This window comes from Rhinolophus hipposideros (assembly GCF_964194185.1).
Source record: "Rhinolophus hipposideros genome assembly, chromosome: 5".
In the NCBI taxonomy this organism is placed as follows: Eukaryota; Metazoa; Chordata; class Mammalia; order Chiroptera; family Rhinolophidae; genus Rhinolophus; species Rhinolophus hipposideros.
The window spans coordinates 70,904,853-70,928,321 of NC_138051.1; the positions used below are offsets into that span (position 1 = coordinate 70,904,853).

At 44.2% G+C, this 23,469-nt stretch overlaps 2 protein-coding genes across 3 annotated transcripts in view; one reads left to right on the forward strand and one right to left on the reverse strand.

Moving 5' to 3' along the window:
• The window catches only part of SYNE2 (spectrin repeat containing nuclear envelope protein 2), a 235,057-nt gene extending 225,046 nt beyond the window's left edge, over window positions 1-10,011 (forward strand). For both annotated transcript variants that reach the window (XM_081049461.1, XM_081049462.1), the window contains 9 exons: window positions 677-816; window positions 2,651-2,762; window positions 3,490-3,692; window positions 4,672-4,872; window positions 5,711-5,839; window positions 7,009-7,200; window positions 8,011-8,097; window positions 8,596-8,642; window positions 8,894-10,011. In XM_081049461.1, the coding sequence (XP_080905587.1) occupies window positions 677-816; window positions 2,651-2,762; window positions 3,490-3,692; window positions 4,672-4,872; window positions 5,711-5,839; window positions 7,009-7,200; window positions 8,011-8,097; window positions 8,596-8,642; window positions 8,894-9,116 (1,334 nt within the window). In that variant the 3' untranslated portion in view covers window positions 9,117-10,011. The remainder of the gene's footprint in view (window positions 1-676; window positions 817-2,650; window positions 2,763-3,489; window positions 3,693-4,671; window positions 4,873-5,710; window positions 5,840-7,008; window positions 7,201-8,010; window positions 8,098-8,595; window positions 8,643-8,893) is intronic.
• A 6,774-nt stretch (window positions 10,012-16,785) lies between these two features.
• Window positions 16,786-23,469, reverse strand: part of ESR2 (estrogen receptor 2) — a 63,439-nt gene continuing 56,755 nt past the window's right edge. The window contains exons 10-11 of the mRNA XM_081049463.1: window positions 18,731-18,911; window positions 16,786-17,106 (exon numbers count right to left, since the gene is read on the reverse strand). Coding sequence (XP_080905589.1) covers window positions 16,908-17,106; window positions 18,731-18,911 — 380 coding nt within the window. The 3' untranslated portion in view covers window positions 16,786-16,907. The remainder of the gene's footprint in view (window positions 17,107-18,730; window positions 18,912-23,469) is intronic.

Genomic DNA, 23,469 nt, shown 5'->3' on the forward strand with positions numbered 1-23,469 from the left:
CCATTCCCTCAGGCCTGTGCAGATGGGAATTTGTCATGGTGCCTTTTAAAATTTTTATTTTCCCTCCATCTAACTCGAGTCCTTCGGCTTGGGCCAAGCTTTCTTCATGGTGGCTTGGTTTGGAACTATTTCCTGCTTATGGTGATTTCCTGGGAAGAGGGTGGGTGAGTGAGTTGGTGGGAATAGAGGTTCTATTGCATTTCCGCAGGAGAAGAAACCTTCCTTTACTTGAGTTGCAGCTCTGATTATTCCCTGCCCCATCCCATCTGTAGTGAGCAGCCCTTTGGTCCCCAAGTCCATCCTGATGGTCACTGTTCCCCTCGCTCCTCACAGGCTTTCAGTCCTCTTGGCTCCCAGACCCAGCTTGCTGCCAGTGTCCCTACCACTAGAGACCCTGGCTCCAAAACGCCACTCATCCCGCAGCAAATCATATGTTTGTTGTGCTCCATTGTGAACCCATCTAGTAAAGGCCCAGTGTTGCTCAGTTGCATGACTCATTTCATTCCCTTCTGGGCCATACTGACATTTTGCAAACATGCATGCTTTGCAAGGAAAGCTGCAGAACTCATGTTATACTGTAACCTGATGCCATGTTACCCATGACCTTTTTGTGTAACTAAACATGAATCCTTTGGTTAGGGAGAATGGGCTGTCACTTGCTATTTTTTTGTTTCAGGTAAATCCATGTCTGAGGGCCACTCGTGGCACGTTCCTGACAGTCCTTCCTGTCCCAAGCATCGCTACAAACAAATGGGAGGTGATAGGAATGTACAACCCATCCCCTCAGATTCCAGCACCCCTTACAAACCAGCCTACGTAAGTCTTGACCCCATTGGGAATATAACCCAAGTGCATGAGTAATGAAATTTTTCTAGAGAGAGATTTTGGTGTATACTGCATGTGCTCGCTCCCCAGGCACCTTTTGAGTTGGTTTTCCCATAGTGACAGCATGTCTGCTGAGCGGTCCATACTTCATTAGAACCCTGGCAAAACTGACTAGAGTTAAAGATAGGTTTCTGGCCAAAAGCCATCTTTGTGTGTGTTGACATGATATAACCGTGACTGTTACTATTGAGTCAGTCATCCGTGCAAAGAGTGGAGAAGCGAAGTAAGTGCAGGCTTTCCTGGGCTCCCAAACCTTGGTTATATTTACCTTTTGGCCACACATCCTATTCTAAAGATTATGACTTCATATCCAGAATGGTTTGATGGTGTGCTGGAGTAGACATGGGTTCAATTCCTAGCCCTGCCAACACATTGCTCTAGAGCCATAGGCACTCATCCCTGCCTCCATAAGTCTTCCTCACCGGAGAATAAACGTACCTGACATAATTGTTGTTGTTAGGATTCATGGATTTGAAGGTATGAGGAAGGCCCGCAGAAGTGGTCACCGTTATTAGTACTACATACCACTGCGTATGTGGCTTGTTATTTATAATACTGACTATCCCTTCTTAGTTACATTTCCCTCAGGCAACATAAGTCCTTGGCATGCCTCTGGCCACGCAGCTGTTGGTGGTAGCCAGCCTAGGATTGAACGCTGGCCCCAGATCGTTCTCCGTACAGAGACGTAATGGCAAATGCGTTGAAATTAAAACGTCTTGTGCATTTTCAGTGTCATCTCATAGAGAAACCAGAAGCAATGCAAGCATTCCTGGATTAGTCCTCAAAGTGCCCTCTGTGTCTAAGAGTGAATATTGCTAGATAGTTGGAGTTTCTGCCTGTACATGGGCAGACCCGAGTCATTTGGTAATGGACTGTTCATGCTCAGTTCAGAACTCTTCCTTTTACTTAGCAAGCAGGTGTCATTTTTAGTGTCTCTCTCGGGTGCAGAATAAGACCTGACAGTCTGAGGGAGAGACCCCAGCACCTCTGCTTTATATCCAGGGCCATGTGGTTTGGCCTCTCCTGTGACTTGTTCCTCACCTGGCCAGTTCCAAAAGCTCATCCCTTTTGGGGGTCTGAAAGCAGGCATGTCACCACAGAGCTGAAGGCTTTTTGTTTTTGTTTTTTACATTCCACACAAATAGGCCATATGGACACAATCCAAAGAAAGCCTGGCTTTTCTAAAAAGGATGCATTTATTTTTGGAAAGGCCTGAGATAATAGCCCAATCAGCTCTGTGATGACAGAAGAATCAGTTTGTGCAGTAGAAGATAAATGCTTGGTAATGAACGACCCTAGGAGGCAGCTTCACCCTCTGTGTGTTTCCGATTCCTGGTGACAATGATGCCCACCAGCTCTACAGAGTGACTGGAAGGGATAACTAAAACTCTGTAAAACACTGTGCAAATATGAAAGAGCTTACACGATAACAGTCTGGTAAGCCCAACAGTTGTTTTAATTCTTTTTTGCATGGTTCCTTTGAGGAGTGTTAGGAAGCCTCAAATTAAATCAGGCCATTTTATTCCCAGTACAGACATCTCGCTGCTTTCCCCTCCCTGGGCCTTTGCTGAGACTTTATTTCTGCCATCAGCTCTGCGTGCTCATAAAAGCTACCCATACACTCATGACCCTCCACTACCAGCAAGTTAGTCTTGGGAGGAAGGGCTCCCATATCCTCATCTCTTACTTGTTAACAGGAACCAAGACACTCTTCAGAGAGCCTTTAAAATTGATAGATGGTAACATAAAAATTGGCTCGTTCTAGGTAAAGCTGCTGTCTCCAGGCACCGACGGTGGCAAAGAAGGCCCAAGAGTCGTGAGTGGCAGCCCACAGCAGGACGACGAGGCACTGACCAGCCCGCCTGGGCAGCAGTCAGGTACAGTTAACTCGGGCACTTGTTCAAGAGAGGTAGAGTCTGTATTTTGGGTAAGTCAGGAATTTAAGTCATTGCTTGACAGAACATTAATTAGGAATTGGCCAACTGCATAATTCACCAAAACTGCTACACTTTACCCGACAGCAGCCAATGTTATTTTAGAATCAGCTGACTGGTGTTTATGAACAAATTCCCAGGCTGTTCACTCTACTTTCAAAACTATTCTTTACATATTGACAGAATGAGCCTCAGATGAAGTGCATGTTTCAGCGACTTCACTTGTACGTAAAGGTGATGATCAGAGAGTTGTGTCAGGTGTCTCCTTGTGAGACCAATTCGATGACTTACAAAACTCATTGCTCAGCTAAGTCTAAAGTCAAGCTGACAGCACTGACTTGATTATTCACGGACCAAAACAGAAAGCGCCCTAACACCTGCATAAGCTGAAATGCTGGACTTGGGACCAGAGCGCACCCTGGCATTGTGCTGGGCCTCCCACCCCGAGCCCTGCCTCATTCCAGCCTTGGTGGGAGTGTGGTGGCACCGGCCTTGAGCCAGAGCCAGGGAAGCATGCCATCCCCTACTGTAGGGGAAGGGACAACTCCCAAACACGGAGCCTCTGGCCAGGAACATCCCCTGCAGGTCTTATCACCCTGACCCTGAATTAGGTGGAGGCAGAGAAATGTGTATGTGATTGCTTCTTTTTATTGGCGGCTTTTTATTCCAGGTGCTTTTGACAGATGGGAGCTGATTCAAGCACAAGAACTTCACAAGAAACTCAGAATAAAACAAAACTTGCAGCAGTTGAACTCTGATATCAGCGACATCACCACCTGGCTGAAAAAAACTGAAGCTGAGCTAGAAACATTCAAGATGGCAGAGCCTCCCTCTGACATCCGGGAAATGGAACTCAGAGTGAAGAGACTGAAGGTGAATTGCGGCGGGGCGAGAGGAATACAGAGTGGGGTGCAGATGCTCGCTCTGCAGATCACATCTGTCGGGGGGGTCGGTGGCAGCTTGTACCTGGTGCGTGGTGGCCATCGGTCTCTTCGTTTCACTTCTGTAACGGGCAAGGACACGACGCTTCATTTTCATTCAGAAGAGTATCTACAAATGGTCCCAAAGCCCAGTACAGAGCTGGGAGTGGTGCCCAGTGCTAGAAAGATCTGACTTCAGAGGCCCTTTTGGGCTCTGATGGGGGTGCTAGTGGCCACTGAGAGGCAGCCTAAAAATACCCTTCCAATCTATCCAGACTGGTGGTGGCGACTTGAGGGTGGAGAGGTGGACCAGCTCACCTACGGATGAATTCTGTGGCCTGATCTGGTTATTCTACTTCGTGGTTAGGACTTGTCACCAGCACAATCAGCTTTTACCCCACTGGACCGCCTGGCCAGGGATGGGCAGTTTGGGTCCTGTACTTTGCGGGGCCCTGAGCATGAGCCTACACCCCTAAGAGGACCCAGGGCAGGGGCTTGGGGGGATCTAGTCAGTCTTCATATTTATATTTTAGTTTTACTTGTGTATTAATCTATCTGGGGTAACCATTCATCCTAAGGAATAACACCTCTGTGATACCAAGGGGCAAATGCAAGATAACTACATGTACTTTATCTGGAACCCTTTTAATCTGGTCCAGAAATGTTGCCGAGCCAACCAGAGCTCAGCAGGGCCTGGTTGAGTTGGCCGGCCAGGAGACAGGCCTCTGCCCTAAGCCGACCAGCCAGTTCACTGACCTTGTAAGGCAGCTCCCTCACCTGACGCTTCCCAGCCAGTCACAGGCGAGGTCACTCTTGTTTCTGTGGTCACAGCTTGGAGAAGTGTTTGGAAGAGCCGTTCCCCACTGAGGTTCAAAATGAACCTCACAGCACTATCTTCAGAGTAACTCACCCAATCTTTTCTTCTGTGCTAGGAGATATTAAAAGCCTTTGACACCTACAAGGCTTTAGTGGTCTCTGTCAACCTGAGCAGCAGGGAATTTCTGCAGACCGGGGGCGCCGAGTCCAGAGAGCTCCAGGATAGAGTCGGCCAGCTGAGGCTGCACTGGGAGACAGCACAGGGCGCAGTGGACAGCTGGAGAGAGGGCTTACAGCAGTCACTCATGCAGTGCCAGGTACGCCGCCCACAGCCGGCACCCCAGGCCCACGTGGGTGGGAGAAGCAGATATTTTTATCATTGGGCTGCTTTTGTGTAGCCAAATATGGCTTCTGTTAGGAAACATGTATGCTTTGCCATTTGTTTACAAGGAGCCCCCCCCCCCCACGCCCATCTCCTGGTCTGTTGCCCAGGCCCACTCCTAGTGTAAGGATTCCAGCAAGCAATACAGTGTGTCAGGAATGCCACCCCAACACTGCCCCATCTCTGTCCTTTTGCCAGGAAGGCCACATAGCAGAGTGATTAAGAGACCTGGCCCTGAAACAAGGAGCAGTTTAACCAGACCTCAGTTTTCTTATCTGAAAAATGGGAATAACTTTACTGCCTACCTCACAGGGGTCTCTTTAGGACTGCATGCATGTAATGTTAGCCCAGCACTTGACACACAGTAAGTGCTCAGTCCCCGTTAGCTCTGACCCCATCTTAGGGAACATGAGCCCCCAGCAAGCGCACATGCAGCCCTATCCCAGGGCCACAGCCTGTCCTATTAGGTTGTCTCCCTTAGCCATTGAATGCAGCAGATTGGTCACGTAATTTGTGTGGTCTTCCTATGTAATAGCGAATGGGGCATTCCGGAGTCCCACCTTTCTGTCAGGACCTCACTTGGCAAAGTGACTCCTGGGGCTGCACCAAGTACACTCTCCCTCCCCATCTCCCCTTTTCCTTGTTCTGGGACCCTTTTATTCACTGGATAAGGCAAGAAGGGCAAATGAATTTGATGGACTAGAAACAGCAAGCACACCTTTCTTCTTAGCTTTATGAAAGGTCAATGCTATAATGCGTGTTGTTTTTTTAAGGACTTCCACCAGCTGAGTCAAAATCTGCTACTGTGGTTAGCAAGTGCCGAGAGCCGGAGGCAGAAGGCTCATGTCACTGACCCAGAGGCAGACCCCCAGGTTCTCCTGGAGTGTCAGGAAGAATTGATGGTAAGTTTCTAGTTCCTAAGGGTTTCTCACTATCCCTGGCCTCTGTTAGGACTTAGCCTCAGCTGTGGATTCTGGGAATAACAGTGCCGGTGTCGTGCCTGGCCTCCTGTTCGAGTGGGCGCCTACTGGACATCCCTTTGCAGTCCTGAAGGGCTATGGCCAAGAGCAGGAAGTCGACAAGACTCAGGAACAGGGGACAAAGATGTTTAGCAGTAGCCTGAGAAACTCAGGCCATTTGAAGTTATTTTTCCCCTTGTGAATATCACTCATTTCAGGGGAAATATGGTACTCACTTGTCCGCAGCCATGAGGAGCTATGTGAGCTTTCCATATGCACTATAGAAAGGTCTTACTTCTCAGAAGGTGATTGTGTTATCAGATATTTATTTCATAAGCCAACATGAGACCTTACTTGCACTCAAGGTGACATTTTTTATCCATACATTTATATGTGGTTTAACTTTCAATATTTTAAATTTTATCAAAATGCTGGTCGTTGTTCCAAAAAAAAAACAGATTTTTGTACTAAAATCTTTGTAAAGCCCCACTCTCCAGAGCAGCACGATCCCACTGAACTTCGTGATGAGGAAAATGTGCTATATCTGCACTGCCCAATATGATATGAGGAAAATGTGCTATATCTGCACTGCCCAATATGATAACTACTAGCTACAAGTAGCTACTGAGCAGTTGAAATGTGGCCATTGTCACTGAAACTGATCTTTTTGTTTAAATTTAATTTTTATTTCAATTTAAATTGCCACATGTTGTTCTTAGCAAGATACACCTTCCACAAGATAAGCAGATTTACCAGATACCTCTATATTTCTAAATAGTCTGCTTAAGCTGCTTTTTCTCAATTTATTCATGTTAGATTTTCCCTGACTTCCTGCCACTGGTGGATAAGGGCACTTGTCTTCCCTCACTTCTTTCCTCTAACTCCTCTAGCATCACAACTGTCTCCAGAATGAGAAGGAATAAACAAATCTGGGTAGGGTGTAACCAACTTGCTATCTGTCCGATTCTAGCCTTGAGGACAGGCAGGTATGAGAAGTAGAAGGTTCCAGCGTTGGAGCACCACCCATCATTCATCCCAGAATTGAGAGAGCCTCACCTGACCACATAAGCTTCCTTTTTGATAAACTGTTTCACACACGTTTTTGTTTTCAGCAACTAGAAAAGGAGCTAATAGAACGTCAACCTCAAGTAAACGCCTTACAAGAGATTTCAGACACCCTCCTTATGAAGGGGCGTGGAGAAGACTATATTGAGGCTGAAGAGAAGGTACACGTTATCGAGAAGAAACTCAAACAGTTACTTGATCAAGTGTCCCAAGACTTAATGTCCTTTCAGGGAAGCCAGGTGAGTCCCTTGTGGCTTTTAAATATAAAGGTGTCACATTCGATGCAAATGGGAAAAGGAATGCTGCAGCCTTGCTGTGGGAGGGAGGCCGGAAGCATGCCCTCCAAGTGGGGTCTTGAGTCAGACCCTTTCTAGCTGTGTGGCCTTAGAAAGTACATAAGCTCTTTAAAGCCATTTTGTCGTGTGTAAGAGGAAGATAGCAAGCATCCCTTCCTATTAGTAGGGCTGGGCTATGAAAAACAGTTCTGTTCCTTGTATCGTTTCTGCCTTCATGCCGAACAGACTGACTCAAGCCTTCACTTTTCTCATATGAAGTATTTTCAAGTCCTCTTCTCTATCCTGGTCACTTCCACTCTCATTTGTCTACTTTCTGCTCTTTAAAATGTGTTCCACCTCAGAACAAAGGGATACCTAAACCACAGCCCCTCCATTCTAGAGTATACAGTTCCTCTTGTCCAGCCAAAACTATATAGTAGCTTGGTGGCCACGTGATCACATCAGCACTTCCAGCAAGCTTTCAGCTGTTTCTGTCCCTCTTGCTCCTGCTGAACTCAGTCTCCCCCAGTGTATGCTGTGGGTTTTTAATGCAAGAGACTGGGCTTGCCTTGTTTACATTCCCTCTTGTCTGAAAGAGTCCCTGTTGAAGTGGGGACTGAGAGCAGCAGGAGCGCCCCCTCTTCAGGGAAGATTTGAGCTGGGGGAAGGGCAGAGCAGTGCAAATGAAGACCCTGCTTCAAGCACGATGTTAAGCTCTTGAGACTATTCAGAACTGTGTTTCCCCAAACTAAACCTTTGGGGTGTGGATTTCAGCGCCCAGACCCATCTCTGCTCGGCTTGGACGAGGTAGATGCTGGAGACCAGCCTCCAGCAGCATCTGTGCCAGCTCCCCAGGCAAAGGTGAGCACCCCTTTCTGCTGTGAGAACCACACTGGTTTTTTAAAAAAAACTTAGAGGTGACAGGAACTTGGGACTCCAAGGCCTCATTAGATAATTCATGGTAGCACAGGATTTGCTTCAAACCACTGGCTTACTCCTACGATTAAAAAAATATATATATGGGTATACACTTTTAAAGATCTAACTCAAAAAGCTGTCTTCTAGTCAACGTCTCTTCTTTGAAACTGCAGTAGGTGAAAGGTAAGGGCCCGTCTAGCATTGTTGAAGGGGCGTCCTGGTCTCCCCGTTAACAGATTAACAGACTGGAACATGAAACTCTTGCTAATTTAACCCAATTATTTCTTACCTCATAGAGTTGAATCTCAAATGTATTACTCTAGTCTCAAAAGCTTGTCAGGAAGCCGACCGAAGGAAGGTTTATAATTTTAAAAGTATATTTTATCAGTGACAGAACCAAACTATCTTCGACTCACTAATTGGATTATTTTTATCCAACAGTTCGAAGAAGAGAGAACTCCCAAAGGCAAGACCCAGACAGACAGCAGGTAACGACACTGCCATCACAGCACTGAATTCCCCTGTTCCACAAGCTCACCTCACCAGTCTTGCCACTGCCACTATCAAAGTCTTTGTAAAAACCCAGTTTTCTTTCCTCTGGAAAGGTCTGAACCCCAGCTATTGACCCCATTTTAATCTCAGGTCCTGGATGTCTTACTTACGTAAGCAGGAGGTCAGGTAACACAAGTGGGTTTTGCCTCTGGAAGCTTCTGATCAGCTCTCAACCTCCTGTTGACAGGGTGCCCGGACCTGCTGACCCAGGCAGCTCCAGGCCGCAGCGCTCCTTCCTCTCCCGCGTGATCAGGGCAGCGCTCCCCCTCCAGCTGCTGCTCCTGCTGCTGCTGTTCCTGGCCTGCCTGCTGCCCTCTTCCGAAGAGGACTACAGCTGCACTCAGGCCAACAACTTCGCCAGGTCCTTTTACCCCATGCTGAGGTATACCAATGGGCCACCGCCCACATAGAGGGCTCCTCCTGGCCGCCAGTATCACCCCACCAGCCTGTTTACATGGTGCCTGACTGTCTCATGGCCCCACACCACCCGTGAGTGACTGAGTAATGGCATGGTGCAGGGACTTGCTTCGGACACCTCCCTCAGGGCCTGGCCAGAGAGGTCTCTCTCCGGACCCAGGGCAGCTTTCAAATGATCTTCCCCCAGGGCAGAGAACCTGGGCAGCCATTGCCTCGGGCAGTTTGGCAAAGCTGGTTAACTAGTTTTGGGATCTGTGGAAACTGCAGTTTCCTGAAGAGCCAAGCACTTTGTGAATTCTGATTTATTTGTAAAACAACATTATTAAACTGTAGCTAATACAGTCAATGAACAGTAGTGTTCTTCACATCGTCTATGTTCTAGAAACAAGCAGATCCCGCCTTAGAAATGATTCAGAAACTCCCACAAACCCTTGGCTGATGGATTGAAACAATCATATTTTAAATGTTTAGAATTAATTTTACTCCAATCAGCTAGCAATCTTAAGCTACAGGTTATAAGACCAAAATGTTCTGTTCATTACTTAGGTCTGCTTTTTTATATTGCTTTAAGTTGTGAAAGAAATTATACTGCATGGATGTGATATTTGTGCATATTTTTAACAATGCTGAATCTGTATGAATATAATGTAAACTTTGATTTTTTTTTTAAGAAAATCAGATTTTAGCTTGAGCTTTTGACTAATGTACAGTAAATGCCAAACTACATACTTGATAAGGACATTTTTGTAAGTTAATTTTATAAGACTTTTCACATTTAAAGTGACGCTTCAGGTTTTAACTGTTTGGCCACAGGGGGTTGGTAAGCTACCTGAAGCTGTTTGTCTATGTACAACTCAGATTTTTCTCATTAAAACAAAAATAGCCATACTTTTGTTGTACTGAATTATATTACAAAGTAGCTAAACAGTATACTAGCATAATAATAGTCCGGAGAACAAAAATTATTTTCAAAATATTTAGGGGGATGTATTGGTTTTGAATTCTAAGCTAAGCTTTATATTATACTTATTTAACTTTGTACAGAATAACTTAAGAGATCAAGAAACCACAACCTTTATATGTGAAGTTAACCCACGTGTGACCTTCCAGTGGGGCAGCCTGGTATACAAGGATCATTTCACCCAGGTTTTTCTATTCCCAGCTCTCTCCAGGGCGAACTAACAGATAACAGGCAAATCCACCAGCTTTGCATAGTCCTAATGCCACTTTTTCACCTAAACAAAAAGAGTGATAAGAAATTTCTGAGCCAGTTCCTCATTAACCACTCCTGACCTGTATGTTGGGAGACACCACTGACTCGACCAATATCGGTTCCCTCCCCTCTGCAAAACACAAACCGCAGGGTAAGAAAGAAGCCAGTCAGTAGATGAAGCCTAGACTTCCAGCGCCGGTGCCCCTTCTGTGGACCTCACAGCCCCAGGAAGTGGAAGTTCACCAGCAGCTTTACATAAAGGCACCAGCTGAGGAGAATCTGTCTTCCCATTACCAAATTGTTAGAAGGGATGTGGAGGGAAAGGTACGTTTTTAGCATGTAATTTCAGTCTTTTAAAGTTTTGAAATCATCTTTTTTCATGGATTACAGTTACCCCAGAGGGAAATTTAAGTGAAGATGTTATCCAAACTTTTTCTTTAGGTCTTTGCTCCAGTTTTGTCACGGGCAAAAGGCAGAATCTCTGTAGCCTTCTCTTCCTTCCAAAGGAGGTGACCATTCTAGAGACTTTTTCTGCCCTTAGGGAGGGACTCTGGGGCCCAAGGTGCAGTGAAAAGCAAGTGTTATCTGCATTTTAAAGCATTAATTATGTATATCAATTCTCAGGATAAAGGCCTCTGAGTCTTACCCTCAACCCAGGGAAGCCTCTCTTCACTCACATCTCCCAAACACTTTGTTGGGACAGAATCCCAGTCACGTGGAAAGGTGCTGGCTCAGTTATGTAATGTTCACAGGCAAGCACTCATGTAACTAATTGGCCATCAGCCACTATTGTTTTGTATATAACTGCCTTGGCTAAGTTAGCAAGCTGAGACCTTGCAGATCCTACTTCCTGTGTCTCAACCGGCTGCCCTGAAGAATATGGTGGTATGAACCCCCTGTCCATGGCTCCGTTGTTGTTCCTTTTCCACCTCCCTGTATCCTGTGTTCACCTGGGGGGAGCTGAGCCTCTGCACTACACACTTGTTAAGCAAGTACCGGCTTTACATATCACAAGTTTTACATTCCCCACGCACAATAATTCTTAGCATTAAGATAACTTAAGGATGAGTGAATTTTCTCCCCATCCTTAACTGGGTATATGATAACTGACTCTGATGGAATAAGGACAGAAAATCTGCCCAAACTGACTCTGATGGAGTAAGGACAGAAAATCTGCCCAAATTTATATTTTTATATTTGTGGGCTGCATTTTAGTTGAGCATACAACATGTGGTCATAAATCACACGTGTGGGATCAGCTGACTAAAAAGTCTTCAACAATTTAAGTCAGAGATTCTTAACTCTCAAAATTGTACACAGTCATTTGTGTTTATGTACCTTTTTCCAGGAGGAGGGTCCGTGGTTTTCATCAAATTCTTAAAAGGCTCTGAAACCTAAAATAGAATTCAGAATAGAATGGGAACACTACTTAGCCTAATCACTGAAATTTCTTATATTCAACTCCCGACAAATATACATTTTTAAAACCAAAATTATGAAAAGCACTTTATTTAGCTTATGTCACATTAACCTTTCTGCAACAGTTCCATAGACATTAAAGGGACACAGCAAAGAAAAAGTTGTACCTGGAGGAATGCAAAGCAGATCTCACAATCTTCTTTCATACAACAGCAAACATTCCTTTGTAAAAAGGCCCAAATTTAAAAGGCTGCTAATGGTACAAAGCATTCATCTGAAACAAACACAAATAATAGCCAGCCAACAGGCTCTGAGGTACACAGGACCACTGAATAGTAAAGTTAGAGGACCAATGGTCCTGGCTTACACACCCAACACAGAAGAACAAATGCAGCAATGGGTTGTACAGTTAACAAAAGCTGTTCCAGGCCAGCACTGGCAAATCTGCCCTTCCCATAGAGGAAACCCACCATCACAAAACAGTGGCTGGCCCACAAGTGAATAGGACCCTTGGAATTCAAAGGGGAGAGGAAGAGAGAGAAAGGATCCTTGACTCCAAAGCAACAAATAGTGCTATAAAGAGATCACATATCACAGAAAATGCATATCTTAGAGCTGCTACTGAAGCCAAAATTCCAGCAACTCTAAGAGCTACAAAGAATAAATGGCATGTGTTTCACACTGTAATAAACCCAACTGCACAGGGAAGCATCAGTGCCTAACAAATGGGAGGATGTGACATGGTAAATTGCCAAGGAATGTAGCCCCAGGAGTGTACCTGGGGAAAAGCAGCAGCAGACCAAAGGAGGGGACACAGCAGTACTGCCTCCTGGCTTATGAGTCCAGGATGGGAGGATGGGAATAGCATAATTCATCTTTTTTTTTTTTTCCACCTTTCACGCCTGCTGTTCTGTAAAAGTTCGTGTGGACACCATCTAAGTTGACAAGGTAGGATCTAAAGGCAACTGTAATTTAACCATCTCTCCGTGATGCACTAAGATTCGGCTCGAGCAGCAGACTCTCCCATAAGCAAGTCCTATAGCAGTTATAATACTGGCCAGGCAGGCAGAAGCCTTGATTCTGGTCCAAGCTTTGCCATAAGTAGTTTTATTGACCTTGAGCAGGTCAGGTTACCCCTCTAGGCTTTCATTTACACATGTATAAAAGACGGGACTGACCGTCTTTGTCTACAGGGGTGTTCAAGAAATTGGGGGGGATGACACAAGCATGCCCCACTCAAACTAGAGCAGCCATGCCCATCAGACTGCATTTGATGAATGGATTCTGCAGTTCAAATCTATTTTTTGGTTTTTTTTTAACTAAACTGCATGGTTACTGTCAGCACTGGAACTTTGACTGCCTGTGTTCAGTTCTGTCACTTACTGTGTGACCTTGAGCAAGTTTGCTTATACTCTAGTTTCCACAGGCAGAAAAAGAGGATAATAGTAATCATTATTACAAGGATTGAATGTGGATGTATGAGACACAGAACTATGTCTGGCACATAATAAGTGTTCCACAAATATTTTTAGGTACTAAACGATGTTATTTTTATCATTTCCTTCATATAACCTTTATTATGTTTTTAAAAGATCTTTAGTGGCTTAAAGAAATGTGCCAAATCTTATTAAATAAAAGCTTTGTTTCAAAACAGACCTAGAACTGAAGGTCCACATTGAATTTGAAAATGTGTCGCTATATGCACACTGCTTAGCAGATTTAAATAACCAAACTTGATTTTCACATGCTAGAATATTCTAGAATTGCTTCAACTTAGCATATATCTGTGAATATATAATGTAGCTCTGCTAAGAATTGGTAACTGATTTTTTTTTTTAACCGAAATCGGAAGTAATTGCCCTTCCAGCTGAGTTAGCAGGTGAAGTAATCCCAATAAAGACTAATCTCACTGCAGATCTCTTGATTTTGCATTGTTTTGTTTTTAATACAATTAAGACCATCTAGATCTGTTGTTAGACTGACAGTTAATAATCTGTTGCCACCTCAATTTTTCAAGAAAAATCTCTTCAAAATTATTTTAGGGTCGAATCCTTTGTAGTTATTCCCTGGGGGTCAGTGAGCATGTGACAGCCCGAGGTCAGACAGAGGGGATGTGGTGAGGGAGAAGGGAGATGCAGTTAGAACAACGTGGAGAAACTCAGTGCACACCTCCCCTGGGAGTGCCCATATGGGTCCTCTCTCCCAGGAGTCTGAGTGAACACTGTTCTAATGGCCGTATTAAGAATATTCCATGGTCATTACTTAATTAAAATGTGTCCATATGACTCCATATTAGATATTTGTGTTTGGAATTAAGCCCAAATCTCACTCCTCTTTCACAAATTAAATTTCTCACATTAAATGAGCACTTATAGATCAAAATGGAGGAAGGGAATCCTGCCCCAGGAGTCTGAGGCAAAGCCAATGATCACTTTTCCATCATACATAAAATGTAGCTGGTTGTGTTTTTCATTTTTCAGTACTCAATTCCTGTTTACATTTGTCAGGTCCTATTCCCTCTAGTTAATTCCTTTTAAAAACTGAACCTGAAAACACTGAAATCCTTGTGTAGCTATGGGAGAATTTTAAGTTGCCCATGGACCATTTGGGGACGGGTGTACCTCCCAAAAGAAGACATTTAAAAGAAAGCACTATTAAAAAGAAACAACGAATCTCTGAAATGGACATTGAGGTTTTACCCAAAACATGTAAAAATGGCAGCCTGACCTTGCACACTGGTGTCTTCCTTAGACAACATGTTTGGAGCAGATGAAAGGGGGAAAGGGTCCTAGAATATTCAAAACAAAACAAAGAACACCTTTAAACTATGGACCATGTTATCTCAACTGGCTGCTTGGCCCAGACCCCCGTCTAAGAGACATGTTTGCACCCAGGAAGCCTCTCAGGTTGGACTGACCAACCTGTATCCCCAGCAACACGCAGGTTGAGACCTGAGCCAAGAAGAAAGTACCGAAAGTGCTACATCCTCCTGACAAGCTAAATCCAAGTGCAGTGAAAGGAGCCGCCTCAAGAAGCAAGCAGGAATATCTGTGAAAAATGAGTAATGGACACTGATGAGTTTCTGTAAGCGCGTGCACTGTTCCGGATGAGCACAGGACCGGGCAGGCACGGGTGCCTGGACATCTGAGTCCTATCTGGTGACTACCTCGGCATCTAAATTCACCCTAAAAACTTCACTACCTAATAATGCAGCACTCGATGGCTCGGACCTCATTATGTTTTGTGTTTTTTTGTTTTTTTAACCTATTTCTTTAATCTCTTTTATAAACACAAGAGAATTCCATCAGCAATTAATTGTTCAAGGCTGCCTTCTTTGCCTCCCATTTCCCACGCTCTAGCCTCGCAACCCTCGATTTGTCATGGGGGATTCTGAGCTAGCCAGAGAGAAAGAAAACGGACCTTCCAGATCACACTGGTTCCCTGGTCCCTATGAAATCAAGCTTATTTTCTGTACTGAACCTCATTAAGGCTGCAATGTTGAATCACTAAGAATAATTTCAAACCATCTCAGAATACAGTGTTCTCTAGGGATATGCTATCCCAATGTTTCTGAAACCGTTTTGCTCAAACTTCGTAAAATGGCACTGATATCAAAATTAAGACTTATTCAAGCTCTCACTAGCAGAAATCAACCTTTATAACATTGAATTTAATCTTCCTAATGACTTAGTAAATACAGAATGTGCTAGCCAAAGTAAACCTATTTTCAAAAAGAAAATGTTTAATCTCGTATCACAAGGTAATTTTTAAAAACATTTTCATAAAAATCACGCATGATTATTTAATTGCTCACTTTTCAAAATACAGATGTAAGTCATTCTACACATTCACTATGTTCCTGAAAATCTGTACGAAAATTTCCACTTTTAAAAAATTAGTTAAAATTATAATTTCAAAGGTACTTTTATCATGTCCTATTTATGTTCCACTTGGAATAAGAACTCATCTTTTACTAAGTTTCTATTGCACCCAGTCCAAAATAAAAATGTTCTGATAAGAAAATATTTTAAGAGAGCCCTAGGGTGTAAATTCTTAATGACTAAAAACAATTACTAAATATTTCTCTGTTTTAAGTGGAGTTCACAAACCAACCCTTGTTCCAAGTAGTGTACTCAAGTGCACACAGTTTGGCCCTGAACTTGACACTGGCATGTGTAGCTATTCATCCTTCCACGCAACGATGTGCCTCACAGACACACAGCCTGACTTGTCCCTGTCTCCTCTGGATGGCTGACACGGCAGTGGTGGCTGCCCCAGGAAAGAGTGGATATCACCAACTCCCACAGAGGAGAACCCATTCCTGCAAACACAGGACCTTCCTCCAGCACACACACTGGGCCCCTTGGGATGAGTTTTAAGGAAGGCCGAGTCCCAGGACAGGGAGGTTTAAATCAATCCTCCATGAAAGCGATCATACATACATACACACATACACACACACCCCCCAAATAATTAGCAAGCTTTCTGCACATCAAGAGGGATGAACCTGCATGAAGATGGCAGCAAGGTCTGAGGGGAAGAATGTGGTTCTCATCCCAGCGTGACCACTGTCTCACTAGGTCATAATCCCTCTGTCCTTCAATAATATAATAGTCCTGAAATCCGTCCTCACAGGCCTGTGAGGTAGGCGAAACACAGTTGATTGACATCGTGGTTTTTCAATCCTACAATCATGGTCCAGAGAGCGCTTACAAAGATCTATCCTAAAAGGCTTTAGGTCTCACAATAAAGGTTAGTGCACTTCCTGTAAGTGTGCCACATTCTCTCCCCTTTCTGCCTTATAAGCCGTCCAGGTCAGATCTCCACCATTCATTCCTAAACCTCTGAGCTGTTTTCCAAATGGGGTGGAACAGAGATGGAAAGTAAGAAAGGGACCACACTGATATCCTTTGAGGCCCAGCAAGACAAACTCTGCGTTCCAGTGTGCCCCCTAGATACAAGGAAAACTGGCTTTCTCACCCCGACTCCTGGGAAGTAGGGAGGTGGAGGCGGCGGAGTATGGTGTGTCACTGAGCCTGCTATAACTAAAGGAGGGACCAGACAGAAAGACGAAGTCCGCCCACTCCCGATGGGGCTCACGATTCTCACTGGTGTTCATACTTCAGCCGCTGACCTCTGCAGCCTGTTCACCTCAGGGCTGGGCGTCACTGAAACAGGGGTTCTGGGAGCCCTCGTTGCTCTTACTCTTCTCCGCTGGGCTGCACTCGGACCCTGTGACCAAGGACTTGTGCCCACGAAGCGTGTGGGCATTCAACATCTCCAGCAGCAGGTCATAGACGGGGACCATGTTTTTACACTTCATGTTCAGCAGATGTTCCATGCCCTTGTTACTATGGGGACAAAAAGGTGCTGAGATTCCTTCCTGTGAGGCAGCCATAGGAGCTCTGAAATCTTCCCCAACACAACAAGCCTCCCCACCCTCCCACCTCCCTCGCTTCCCCCGCCCTTTTTTCTATGGTGCTGGCATCTGGTTCCTTCAATAATCTACACTTCAGGGCAAGGACAGTGTCCTGTGGACGTGTGTCCCACCACCCACCCACCATGGCCTGGCTCCGCCTGGCACAGAAAGCAGTCGATTCTTGTTGTTCACGACAGTTGCATTCTATACAGTCACCACAAACACTGAATTGGTGACTGCTGAAGCATTGCTCCTGAGGGTTCGTTTCCTGAGAGCCTCTAGTCCCAACCTTTTTATCAGCTCATTAATACATAACCTTGTTTTCATCTGTTTTTGTTTAAAGGCTTTAACCTATGTTGCTGATTCATTAACATTGAACTCATGGCCCATACACTACAGCTCGTGCTTGAAAGAAGCCTGGGTAACATTTTCTCCGTAAAGCACATCACAGCCTTCTTGTACTTAGGAACGAGACGGCACTTCAGCACCATGTTTCGGGGCCATTTTTAGACAATAAAATCTCCAACCAAAAGCAGAAAAATGCAAAAACAGGACGCTAAACAGACCATGTAAGGGAGAGTTGTTTACAGTATGAGAGCTGAAACAGGACGGCAGAGCCTCACCTCGTTTGACCTCAGCTGGGAATGCAAGCACAGGCAACGGAAATGTTTTTGCCACACTGTGACTGTCCCCAAATGACCACGAAAGTACCATAATTGATTTGGGAGTTACAAATAAATGTTAGCAAGCAGGCAAGTTTGCAAATATAAAATCTGTGACTCATGATGGACTGTATCTGTTCTGCAAATGGTTGAGTGCTGAATAATCATTAGACAGAGAGGCAGTGGTCATTTTCATTTCCTAATCCTTGATAAAACTCTTAAAGGGTACATTGTGTAGAATTCCGCTAGAATTCCCTCCGCATCTCCCCTCCCCCAGCCCGAGTAGGGTACCCCCATCTTGGGGACACCAAGCAATGAGCGTCACTGTACCAACACAAAGCCATCATCGGACATCAGCGCGGTTCACCACGGCCCTGCCTCCGCAAACCTGTCAGCTCCCCAGTTCTTGTAGGTCTCATTCGTAACAGCCTACTGTATAGCAAGGAAAGAACAAGTCCCCGGGAAGGCTTTGTGCATTTCCCCAGATTACCAGCCGCAAGAGTTGATCTACGAGAGCCGAGTTTAGCCTCTTCACGAGTCGTAGGTGGTGCAGGGAGGGGTCCACTTTAGGGAAGACCTGCCCCTTTTAGAACTCCATAAACAGGCTAAAACCCCAGCAACTAAAACATAGATGTGCCACCACAGAATGCCATACAGATCCTATAAAGTGCCATGTGACAGTCATTCAGTGCCCACTATGTGCCAACCTTTGGTCACAGATGTGTGCACTGATAAAGACACCCCCATTCCCTTGCAGGGGTTCATCTTCCTGTAAAGGTGACAATGCTGTTATCCATCTCAAACTTGCAAACACTCTTTCCAAAGCTTTTCACCCTCTGAGCATGCCCCCCACACACACCACGACCCAGTGAAGTGGCTCCACAGTGACTGTACCTGGTGTGCCTGACATGAGAAAGGAGCATTAGGAGGTTCGCCAGGCGGATGGACTGCTGCTGGGAGGGGATGCCACTCTTGGCAATTACCCAGACCAGAGCATCGGTCACAGCATTCAGTAAGTGAGTCAGCTTCCGGCTGCTCTCAGCATCCTGGGTTGCTGAAACTAAAGGGTACATACCTGGACAAAGAATAAAAGCCATGATTCATTGCTCTAAGAAAAGGAAACGGAAGTCATGTGCTCAGACATTAAGCATGCCAACTGTTCTCCAGAAAGGAGGCCAAATTGATCGGGGTTCAGACATCTGCCTATGTGGTGAAATCTTAAAGGCACAACTTTACCTCCCCATGGTGTACTTCCCCTCCAACCCCCCACCCCCCCAAGCTGGCTCCATGGCTGAGCCGGAAGGGCAGCCTGGCTGAATTTGGGAAGACTAAAGAAAGCGCCACCAGAATTGTGGCCTTGCCTTGTAAATGTATCCAGTTGCCTCAAACTGTTACATGGTGTACCTCAGTTGCAGCCATAAAAACACATATAAAGATGGCCAGAATGTGAGATTAAGTCTACTTGTAGCCCCTAGGAGGGTCCCTATTAAGGGGAGGTTAATAAATAAAAACTTCTGACCGCTGCTATGCAGCCTTTCCCACCCACTCCCTTGTGTGTGCCACAGGCAGACAGTCACAGTGGGCACACTGCCACCTCTGTCCAAGCCATCAGCATTCCACCTCAGGTGGCACCTTGCTGGGGCAGGAAGGCCACCAATTTGGAGTCAGACGGGCCTACTTTATGTCTACCACTCTGACCCCAGACCAGTGTCCTCCAGCCTCAGCTCCTGTTGAGCAAAGCTTGCAGGCACATTTCCTGAGGTCCCCACAACCATCCCTCCAAGTAGCTTGCTTCCCCCATCCTGCCCTGTCCTGTGTTTCATTCCCCTCTGACTCTAGGATCTGAGATACTGTGGCCCCCACCCCCCAATGATTGCAAAATAACAAGTCAGGTAAACCTTCCCCCCATCCCTCACCCCCACCCCAACTCCTTAATTCCTGAAACCAGGGAAATAACTAGCTTCTCTTCTAGGCTTCTGATTTCAAAGTAAGAATAAATAGCAAAGATGTGAAATCAACAGGAGAGCTGCCAACTTTTGACTATAATGAGAATGAAAGATGGCTGTTACTCCATCATCCACGGAATTGTGTTGGCAATTTTTGTTCTCTTTTTATTGGCATTTTAAGTTTAATTAAGGCAACTCAGTTCAATTAAGGCAAGGGATGTACTGAACTACAATTATGCAAGTACAGTGTTTCACCACGTCCCTGGGGGCGTGTCCCTCCATAATATCTGATGGTACAAATTTAAAATATTTTAAACAGCCCAGAACTGCTTCTCTAACCCACCACAGTGACACTGAGTCTCCCCACGTCCTCAAACCTCCCACTGTCCCCCACAGCAGATCACTTCCACTGTGGAAGAAACAAGCCTCCACGCTCAACACAGCATGCCCCTTTGAGTGGCCAAAAATTCAGATCTGCTTTGTGGCTCTCTAATGACTTCCCAGCTCTTGGGGTCGAGTGCAAACTACTTGGTGCACTTATCAAGGGGACCAGGCTTTCCCTGCTCTTTTCATCCTCAGTTTCCACTACACCTCACCTTGAACCTTGCTTTTTAATACTTTTAACAGGTGGTGCACTGCACATGCTGAGGTTTTTATTGGGATCAAGTTGAAACTGTAGATCACTTGGGGGAAGGACTGCCTTCTTAACAATACTGAATCTTCTAACTCATTAGCATATCTATTTATTTAGATAAATAAATAATTTATTTATAGATAAATAAATAAATAAATAAATAAATAAATTTAGAATTTCTTTAACTTCTCTCAGCAATGTTTTACAGTTTTCAGTGTGTGGTCACACATCTTGTCAAATTTATTCCTAAAATTTCATAATTTTTGATGCTATTGTAATGGCATTGATTTTTAATGTCAGCTATTTAATTCAATTGTTTTAATTATCAATTATTCATTGCTACCAGATAGGAATACAATCGATTTTTATGCAGTTCCTTTACAGCCTACAACCTCGCTAAACTCACTTCTTTTGTAGATTCCTTGGGATTTTCTACATGGATTATCAGGTTTTCAAATAGAGTTTTACTTGACTTTCCAATCTGGATGCCTTTTATCTCTTTTCTTTTCCTTAGTGCTAGAACTTCCACTACAATGTTGAATAGAATTAGTGAGAGTGGACATACTTGGGTCAGAACAGAAATTTGCTGTCATTCTTGTCTGTGTTCCTCCGTCTGTAATATTTTTAGTCTCTGGCTGCTTTTAAGATTTTTCTCTGCATTGTGGTTTTAAGCAACTTGATTACGACATGGCTTGGTGTGGTTTTCTTTATGATTCTTGTGCTTGGGATTCATCAGGCTTCTGGGATTTGTGTGTTTACAGTTTTCATTAAATTTGAACATTTTTAACCATTTTTTCTTCAAGTATTTTTTTACACCCCCCCTTTCAGGGACTCCAATATGTGCATCTTAATAACTATAGGTGTCCCATAGTTCCCCCTGCTCCGTTCATTTTTTAAAAACTCTTGTTTCTTTCCATTCTTTTATGATCATTTCTATTGCTATGGCTTCATATCCACTAAGCTTTTCTTCTGCTATGCCTAATCAGCTGTAAATCCCATGTAGACACAGTTTTCACATTTAGAAGTTCAATTTGGGTGTGTGTCATTTTCCATGTCTCTCCTTAACCTGCTCATGCTTTCCTCTACCTCTTAGGTATATGGAATAGAGTTACAGTAACTTTTTTTTAATGTCCTTGTCTACTAATTCTATTATATATGTCATTCCAAGTACACTGGTATTTCTTCTCATTATAGGTCATATATTCTGCTGCTTTGCATGCTTGCTAACTTTTGATTGGTTATCAGACAGTGAATTTTACTTGGTTGGGTGCTGGATATTGTTGTATTCCTTTAAATATTCTTGAGTTTTTTTCTGGGATGCAGTTGAGTTACTGGGCAATAGTTTGATCCTTCAGGCTTCCTTTTCAGTTTTGTTTGGTAGGACCAGAGCAGCCTTTACTCTAGGGCTAATTGACCCCACTACTGAGGCAATATCTTTCTGAGTACTACACCCAGTGTTCAATTATTACAAGGTTTTCCCCTCTGACTGGTAAGAACATGAACTACTAGTGGCCCTACATGAACTCTAGGGGTTGGTCTGCCTGCTCCTTTTTTTTTTTAATTGCAATTTATCTGCCTGCTTATTTATGGTGGCTCTTTCCCTGCCTGTGGTTAGTATCTTGTTAAGTACGAGCAGGTTAGTGCTCAGCTGAAGACTTGTGAGGGACCCTCTGCAGATCTCCAATGCCTCAGTGTCCAGCTCTTTCCTCTCTACCGTGTTTCCCCGAGAATAAGATCTAACCGAACCCTCAGCTCTAATGCCTCTTCTGGAGCAAAAATTAATATAAGACCAGGTTATTATATTATATTATATTATATTATATTATATTATATTATATTATATTATTATACATGGTCTTATATTAAAATAAGACTGGGTCTTACATTATTTTTGCTCCAAAAGACGCATTCGAGCTGATGGTCCGGCTAGGTCTTATTTTCAGGGAAACACAGTAGTACTCTCCCCTGAAAATCCTAGCTGTTTTGGCCTCCCCAAATTCATAACTTTATCTCCTCAGTTCAGGAAGACACTCATGTCTACTTGAGTTACCTCTCCCTACACTGCAACCTGAAAACTGGCTACAGGTAGTAAACTGGGCAAAGCGCTCACGTTGTGTCCCTTTCCTTGGGGATCACAGTCCGGTGGGGCCTGTTGTCCAATGTCCAATGTTTGTTTTATATATTCTGTCAGGGCTTTTTAAATTTAAGGTGGGAAAGTGGATTCTGTCCTTGTTTTTGCTTTTCATTTCATTTTACAAGTAATCCAGAAGAAAAAAGTCTATACCGTCAAATGCTTAAAATCTAGATAGAAGAGACCCAGCTCTCCTGACTGGAAATTTTCCAATAGAAACAGAATCCCATTTTATAACAGCAATGCTGAACTGAATAAATTCATTTTGACAACTGTTATGACTACCAAGCAAGAAAGGAAGGTTTCTTAAATTTGGATTTACCATAAACAAATTGTAGTCATTTACTGCCTCAAGTGGTAATTACATCACATGCCTGCCTCACTCTCTCTAATTCTCTTAAATATGGCAGTTCTGTCAGATGCTGAAGGAGGAACGCCATAGGCTTCGTCTTTCCCCTTTGCATAGATGATGCATTTAGCTTTCACAACAACACGGTATGATGTCTCACAGGCTGAAATGAATGCAAGGACCCTTGCCAAATAGAGGGCTTTATACTTCAAAGTGCTGTAACAAGAAGCAAACTACTTTCCAAGGAGCACTTTGCTGAACAGAAAAGAGTTCTAAATGGTTTCTGCAAGTAAGAGAAGCCCCATAATCTGGCTTTTGATGATCCTCCTATGCCAAGGCGGGAATACACTCCTGAAATAAATCTTCCCTTTAACAAAGACAGAAATGGCAGCACACCTGGGAGGTAATGTCTGTAGGCAGGTTGAAAGAGAAGACCAGAAAAGGTTGATAATTTTTTTTTCCCCAGGATCCTTTTCAAATGTCCTAGCTGGACATTTCCTACACGCACATCAACTTAATCACTGATGTAAGCTGGGTCCTCATATTATTATTTTAAAGGCGAATGGTAACAAT